We start from the raw sequence: 9430 nt of genomic DNA on the forward strand, positions 1-9430 counted from the left end.
TTTTAATTGAAACCAAAAAGAGGTCTATCACTGTTAATGATAAAAATGAGTTATTCTCCAATTAAAGAAATAAGAAAACCAAGAATAAGCTTCTAACTTAATTCTTAAGCAATGAAATTTTGTTTTTATTTCTATTTATATAGTTTAAAAAAAACATTACATTTTCATTGTAAAATTAGATTTTTTCTTATAAATACTTAAAAGTCTCTGACTTCCTTAATTTCTTCAAAATTACACTCTTTATAAGCTATTTAAGTAAATATTTAATAGTAAAAATATTAATCAAAAAATCAATAATAATAAATAAATTTTTAAATGATTAATTGAAAATAATTGTATTAAAGTTAATATTTTTAAATTTTTTGATATTTGTTGACCACCATAATATTCAAATCAGCCTTGATCAAAAATTTTTAAATATAATTTTCCTATATATAAAGGCAAATAATTAACCCCTAATGTAGATAAATAAGGTATATTTCATATTATACTTATAAATAAACTTGAAGTTAAAAATTTTAAAGTTAATAATTGATAAGAAAGCTTAAATTTAGCTAATTCATACCCTAACCATCCACCAATTATAATTACAAATAATGTTAATATTTTTATAAAAAAAGTTAAACAAATAAAATAAGGAGTAGAAAAAAGTAACCATGAAAATATACTGCCTCTAAAAATTACAAATAAAATTAATCCTCTTATTCCTTTTAATATAATTATTCTTCTTTCCTGAATAATATGCAAAGATATAAAATTAAAATTCCCAATTATGGAATAATAAGTTAAACGAAATCTATAAGATACGGTTAAACCAATAGAAATATAAAAAATTAAATAAATATAAATATTTAAATAATTTATTGATATAAATTCAACCACTAAATCTTTAGAATAAAACCCAGATATAAAAGGTAAACCACATAAAGATAAATTACAAATATTTAAATAAGTACATGTTAAAGGCAAATGTTTTACTAACCCTCCTATAAAACGAATATCTTGACAATTAAATAAATTATGAATGATATTACCAGCACACATAAATAATAAAGCTTTAAATAATGCATGAATTAATAAATGAAAAAATGCTAATTTATACTCTCCTAAAGCTAAAATTGATATTATTAAACCCAATTGTCTTAAAGTTGATAAAGCAATAATTTTTTTTAAATCAAATTCAAAATTAGCCCCTAAACCTGATATAAATATTGTTATTGATGAAATAAATAATAAAATTATTATCAAATTATTACTAAATGAAAAATTAAAACGGATTAATAAATAAACCCCAGCAGTAACTAATGTAGAAGAATGAACTAAAGAAGAAACAGGTGTAGGAGCTGCTATTGCTGCAGGCAACCAAGAAGAAAAAGGAATTTGAGCTCTCTTTGTTATTGCCGCTAAAACTACTAAATATCTAATTAATTGTATAACATAATCCTCCTTTATAATTTCTAAATAAAAAATAAAATTTCATCTACCAAAATTTAATATTCAAGCAATTGATATTAATAAAGCTACATCACCAATTCGATTCCTTAAAGCAGTTAATATTCCAGCCCTAAAACTTTTTAAATTTTGATAATAAATCACTAAACAATAAGAAACTAATCCTAATCCATCTCAACCTAATAAAATAGAAATTAAATTAGGTGAAATAATTAATAATATTATAGATAAAACAAATATTACTACTAATAAAATAAACCGATTCTTATAAATATCTTCAGCTATATATTCCTCTCTATAAAAAATTACTATAGAAGAAATAAATAAAACAAACCTTATAAATAACAAAGATATTCAATCTAATAAAACAACAAAATAAATATTAGTAGAATTTAATATTATAAAATTAAATTCTAAAATATAAGTTAAATTTACAACCAATAAATATAATGAAGAAATTAATAATGTTAATCTCAAATATAAAAATATTATAAAATAAATATAACAAATAATCTAAAATCTTTATTCATATCTTTAGTACCACAAACTAATATTTTTATTAAACTATTTAGATTAAATTCATTGAACTAGAAATTCTAATTTTAAAAATAATAAATTTAAAGGTAATCAATGTAAAATTATTAGTAAATACTCACGAATTAGCCCCCTATTAAATATATATAAGCCTGAATAATACTGACCATGTTGGGTATATGAATATAAAAATAATGAATAAACAGCCCTAAAAAATGATATCAAAGATAAAAATAGTATACTAAATAAACTAAAAGATAAAATTCTATTAATTAACATAATTTCTCTTATTAAATTTAATGAAGGAGGAGCTGCTATATTAGAAGAAACTAAAAGAAATCAAATTAATCTTAAATTAGGCATAATATTCAATAAACCCTTATTTAAATATAAACTTCGACTGTGAATTCGTTCATAAGAAATATTAGCTAAACAAAATAAACCTGAAGAACATAAACCATGGGCCAATATTATTAATAAAGCCCCTCATAACCCTCAATAATTTAAAGTCATAATACCTGCTAAAACTAAACTTATATGAGAAACAGAAGAATAAGCAATTAAAGATTTTATATCACTTTGACGAACACAAATTAAAGAAACAATAAAGCCTCCTAATAAACAAATTATCATAAAAAAAATATTTAAATTTATTAAAAACTGTTTAAAAATAAGCATAAAACGTAAAAGTCCATATCCTCCTAATTTTAATATAATACCTGCTAAAATTATTGAACCAGAAATAGGTGCCTCTACATGTGCTTTAGGAAGTCATAAATGCAAAAAAAATATTGGAATCTTAACAAAAAAAACCAAATTAATACATAAAAATATAAAAAAAGAATCTAATTCTAAATTTATACAAATAAATATAGTTAAATAATATTTTTCTCTTAAATAAAAAATTATAATTATTATAGGCAATGATATTAATAAAGTATAAAATAACAAATAAATACCAGCCTCTAAACGTTCAGGTTGATACCCTCATCCTATAATTAAAATTAAAGTGGGGATTAATCTAATTTCAAAAAATAAATAAAAAATAAATAAATTTAATGAAGAAAATGTTAAATAAAGACTTAATAATAAAATAACCAAAATTATTAAAAATAAATTATGATATTCATTATTAAAATACAATTTAACTCTAGCTAAAATCATTAAACTACAAATTCAAAACCTTAATAAAATTAGACTATAAGATAACATATCTAATCCTAAAAAATAAGAAATATTAAAAACTTGAAAAAACCCTCTATAATTAAAAATAAATCTAAAAGATAAAATAAAAAAAAAACCATTGTATTAATCAAAAATTTTTAAAACTTAAAGGAATCAATATCAATAACCCTAATAAATATATTATCATAAAAAAGAAAAAGTTGTGATATAATCATTACCATGAACACGAACTATTAAAATCAATATAGATAACCCTAAAGCACCTTCACATACTCTTATTGTTAAATAAATTATAGAAAAAAAATATTCATAAGTTATATTCCTTAAATATAAAAATAATCTAAAATATAAAGAAATAACAATAAATTCTAAACTTAATAATATTATCAATAAATGTTTTCGATTTAAAACAAATATTAACCCCCCAGAAAAAAATATTACTATTAATAGATATATTAACATTAAAGTTTTAATAATTTAAATAAAATATTGGTCTTGTAAACCAAAAATAAGGTTTCTTTTAAAACTTCAGATATAAATAATATTTATCATTAATCTCCAAAATTAATATTTTACTTAAACTAATATCTGATATAATTTTATTTTTTCCTATATTATTTATATTATCTTTAATATTTATTTTTATAAAACACCCTTTAACCTGTGGTTTAATACTTTTACTACAAACTCTCATAATTGCCTTAGTTAGTAGCCTAATAAGTCTAAATTACTGATATTCCTATATCTTATTTTTAATTATAATTGGAGGTATATTAATTTTATTTATTTATATAACAAGAATTGCCTCTAATGAAAAATTCAAATTTAATTTTAAATTATTACTAATTGCAATATTAACAATAATTTTATTATTTATTTTAATATTTCTAGACCATTATTATATAAATATCATAATACAAACAATTGAAACAAAATCATTTTATTTAAATAAAAATCTCAATTTATCTATAATAAAATATTTCAATTTTCCAAACTATTTAATTATAATTATAATAATTATTTATTTATTTATTACTCTAATTGCTACTGTAAAAATTACAAACTTTTTATATGGACCTTTACGACAAATATTTTAATGAAAATACCCATACGAAAAAAAAATCCATTATTAAAAATTATTAATAATTCATTAATTACATTCCCAACCCCATCAAATATTTCATATATATGAAATTTTGGATCTTTACTAGGTATTTGTTTAATAATTCAAATTTTTACAGGCTTATTTTTAGCAATACACTACTGTCCTAATATTGAATTAGCCTTCAATAGAGTAGCCCATATTTGTCGAGATGTAAATTATGGTTGATTACTACGAACCTTACATGCAAATGGAGCTTCTTTTTTTTTTATTTGTTTATACATTCACATTGGCCGAGGAATTTATTATAGATCATATAATATAATAGAAACTTGAATAATTGGTGTAACAATCTTTTTTTTAACAATAGCAACTGCCTTTTTAGGGTATGTTTTACCTTGAGGTCAAATATCTTTTTGAGGGGCTACTGTTATTACCAACCTAATATCTGCAATTCCTTACTTAGGAAATATGTTAGTTCAATGAATTTGAGGAGGATTTGCAGTTGATAATGCAACTCTAACACGTTTTTTTACATTTCATTTTATTTTACCATTTATTATTTTTGCTTTTATAATTATTCACTTATTATATTTACATCAAACAGGATCAAGAAATCCCATTGGTACTAATAGTAATATTGATAAAATTCCCTTTCATCCTTATTTTATCTTTAAAGATATTCTAGGAGCTCTAATTATAATTTTTTTATTAATCTTTTTAACTCTAAGAAACCCCTATTTACTTGGAGACCCTGATAATTTTACCCCCGCTAATCCACTAGTAACACCAATTCATATTCAACCTGAATGATATTTTTTATTTGCTTACGCTATTTTACGCTCAATTCCTAATAAATTAGGGGGGGTAATTGCATTAGTTATATCAATTGCTATTTTATATGTACTACCCATTTATCAATAAAAAAAAATTCTTAAGATCTCAATTTTATCCATTAAATAAATTTTTATTTTGAACATTAGTATCTATTATTATTTTATTAACATGAATTGGAGCCCGACCAGTTGAAGATCCTTATATTTTAACAGGTCAAATTCTCACAATAATTTATTTCCTTTATTATCTAATTAACCCTATCACTTCATATTTTTGAGATTTAATTATTTTTAAATAGTTAATGAACTTGTATAAGTTTATATTTTGAAAATATAAAAAAGAGATTAAAACTCTCTATTAACTTATACTAAAAATAATTAACTAAATTATAAGAATAAAAAAAAATATTCTTATTCTACAAAAAAAAATTAAAAAATTTAATGAAACAGGTAAATAACCTTTTCAAGCTAAATATATTAATTTATCATAACGATATCGAGGTAAAGTTCCTCGAACCCAAAGCCAAAAAAAAGATAAAAAAGATAATTTTAAAAAAAACATATAACTTATTAAATTTGCCCCTATAAATAAAAAAACACACATTATTCTTATAAACAAAATATTTCCATATTCTGCTAAAAAAATTATTGCAAATCCTCCTCTTCTATATTCAACGTTAAATCCAGAAACTAACTCTGATTCTCCTTCAGCAAAATCAAAAGGAGTTCGATTAGTCTCAGCTAATCTTGAAACTAACCATATAAAACATAATGGTAATAATAAATATATAAATCAAATAAATTCTTGATATTTAATTAAATCAATTAAATTTACACTTAAAATTAAAAATAAAAATGATATTAAAATTAAAGCTAATCTTACTTCATAAGAAATTGTCTGTGCAACTGAACGAAGTCTACCTAATAATGAATAATTAGAATTTGAAGATCACCCAGCCAATATAATTGTATAAACTCTCAATCTTGAGACAGCTAAAAAAAATAAAATCGTTAAATTAAATCTAATATTAATCCTAATAAATGGTATACATATTCATATAAATAAAGATAATAATAAATTAAAAATAGGGGATAAATAATATAAATTAAAATTTGCCATAAAAGGATAAGTTTGCTCTTTACTAAATAATTTAATAGCATCCCTAAAAGGTTGAATTAAACCAATAAACCCAACTTTATTTGGCCCTTTACGAATTTGAATATAACCTAAAACTTTACGTTCTAATAATGTTAAAAAAGCAATCCTAATTAATACACAAATAATTAAAATTAACCTTGAAATTATAATTATCAAAAAATCTTTTAATATCAAGTATTACTTGTAATATAAATTACATTTAAAGATTCTAAATCTATTGCACTAATCTGCCAAAATAATTAATTTTATTCAAAATATAAAAATTATTTTTTTCATTTGGTCCTTTCGTACTAAAATGTTAAATTTAATTAAAGATAGAAACCAACCTGGCTTAAACCGGTTTAAACTCAGATCATGTAAAATTTTAAAAGTCGAACAGACTTAATTAATTAGCTTCTGCACCAATTATAAATTTTAATCCAACATCGATGGTCGCAATCTTTATTATCGATTTGAACTCTTTAATAAAATTACGCTGTTATCCCTAAGGTAATTTTATCTTGTAATCAAAATTTTTGGATCAACAATTTATTAATTAATATAAAAATATAAAAAAAGTTTATTAAATTTTTTAATCACCCCAATTAAATAATTTTTAAATATAAAAAAATTAATACTAAATCTTTTATATAAAAAATTATAAAACTCTATAGGGTCTTCTCGTCTTTTAATATTATTTAAGCTTTTGAACTTAAAAATAAAATTCTATAAAAATTAAATAGAGACAGTCTTTTTTTCATTCAACCCTTCATTCCAGCTTTCAATTAAAAAACTAATGATTATGCTACCTTAGCACGGTCAAAATACCGCGGCCATTCAATATATTCAGAGGGCAGACCAGACTTTAAATTTAACACAAAAAGACATGTTTTTAATAAACAGGTGAAAAAATATTTGCCGAATTCCTTTACTTAACCTAATAAATAAATTTTAAACTTACAAATTTATATACTAATTTTATCATTATTACTAAATTTTTTATATTCAAATTTATATTTTAATAAAAAATTTATAGTAAATAAAAATTATATAATTTTAATTATAAATTATAACATACTTCAAAATATGAAAATTTTTAATCCTAATTTTATAATTTAATTATTAATATACTAATAAAAATTTATTTTTAAGCTCATCCCTAAAAATATTAACTATTAATAATATAAAAATATTAAAAAATATCTATATTAATTAATAAATAAATTAAATTTTTTTCTTAAAAAACTAGATATATTTAAAAACGAATAACATTTCATTACAAAAAAAATATTAAAAATTATTTATTCTACAATAAAAATTTTAATTTTTTAGCTCTTTTAAATTCGAAAAAATTAAATACATAAATATTATTTAATAAACCCTGATACACAAGGTACAAAAAATTAATTTTTCTTTTTTTAATAATAAAATTTTCTTTCACAATACAATTTACTATAATTAAATAAATTTTTTCTTTTTTAATAATAAAATAAATTTTACTTAAATTAAAAATTTATAACTTAAAAAAATAATAAAATTCTTATTTCAAATTAAATTGAATTTCACAATTAACTTTTTAATGTAACTAAAATACTTTTTAATCAAGCTCTAATTTGTATTCTAGATTCACTTTCCAGTAAATCTACTTTGTTACGACTTATTTCATATTAAATGAAAGCGACGGGCGATATGTACATATTTTAGAGCTAAAATCATTTTAATTAATTTATTAAAATTACTATCAAATCCATATTTAAATTTTTAATAATAAAAATTATCCAAAAATATTTTTATTGTAACCCATTACTTCTTATATATAAATTGCACCTTGATCTGATAAATTTTATAATATTAAATTCTAAATATTTATAATTTTAATAAAATATTTAATTACGATGATATACAAACTAATAATATAAGTAAATTAAATCGTGGATTATCATTTACAGAACAGGTTCCTCTGAAAAGACTAAAATACCGCCAAAATTTTTAATTTTCAAGAACATAACTATTACTAATTCAATATTTTTAATTACATTTAAAATAATAGGGTATCTAATCCTAGTTTATAATTTAAATTTTTAAACTTCATTAACAAACTTAAATTTTTAAATAAAACTTAAAATTTCACTTATTAAATTCTATATTAAAATTATTACTTACAATTAATTTTTATCAATAAAATTAAATTATATTATTTGTATAACCGCAACTGCTGGCACAAATTTTGTTAATAATACTTATTATTTCTAAATCTAAATTTCTTTAATATATAATTTTAATCACTGTTAAATTCTTCTATAAAATAATTCACATATAATAAAAAATAACACCTAATTTTTAAGTTAAAATAAAACTTTTAAAAAATAAACAATTAAATAAACATAAAATAAACTTCCTGCCCGTCAAAATTTTTCTCACTGACCAAAATTAAAAACAAATTAATCATAAAACTTATTTTTTAAATTTTAACCTCATATTTTAATTTAAAATTATATGACAAAATAAAATTTTTCATATATGAGAACCAAATTTAACTTTTATAAAATTATACCTTTAATTAATAAATTAATCCTATAAATTAAGTTGACTTGCACCCCTTAATGCAAGCTACAAAATGATTGACCCAACTTTTCAGTTAAATTAATCCTATAAATTAAGTTGACTTGCACCCCTTAATGCAAGCTACAAAATGATTGGCCCAATTTTTCAGTTAGATTAATTCTATAAATTAAGTTGACTTGCATCCCCTTAATGCAAACTACAAAATGATTGACCCAATTTTTCAATTAAATTAATTCTATAAATTAAGTTGACTTGCATCCCCTTAATGCAAGCTACAAAATGATTGACCCAACTTTTCAGTTAAATTAATCCTATAAATTAAGTTGACTTGCACCCCTTAATGCAAACTACAAAATGATTGGCCCAACTTTTCAGTTAAATTAATCCTATAAATTAAGTTGACTTACATCCCCTTAATGCAAGCTACAAAATGATTGACCCAATTTTTCAGTTAAATTAATCCTATAAATTAAGTTGACTTGCACCCCTTAATGCAAGCTACAAAATGATTGGCCCAATTTTTCAGTTAGATTAATTCTATAAATTAAGTTGACTTGCATCCCCTTAATGCAAACTACAAAATGATTGACCCAATTTTTCAATTAAATTAATTCTATA

General features: G+C 20.5%; 1 protein-coding gene across 1 annotated transcript; it reads right to left on the bottom strand.

Annotated features, from left to right (window-relative positions):
* Window positions 1-256: 256 nt before the first annotated feature.
* Window positions 257-1457, bottom strand: LOC130452186 (NADH-ubiquinone oxidoreductase chain 5-like; the record flags this gene model as incomplete). Its single annotated transcript, XM_056791495.1, has 1 exon — window positions 257-1457. A coding segment is annotated over one exon (977 nt), but the record flags the coding sequence as incomplete, so codon positions are not given.
* Between the last annotated feature and the right edge of the window lie 7973 nt (window positions 1458-9430).

The sequence above is a fragment of the Diorhabda sublineata genome, unplaced genomic scaffold (assembly GCF_026230105.1).
Source record: "Diorhabda sublineata isolate icDioSubl1.1 unplaced genomic scaffold, icDioSubl1.1 Dsub_272, whole genome shotgun sequence".
In the NCBI taxonomy this organism is placed as follows: Eukaryota; Metazoa; Arthropoda; class Insecta; order Coleoptera; family Chrysomelidae; genus Diorhabda; species Diorhabda sublineata.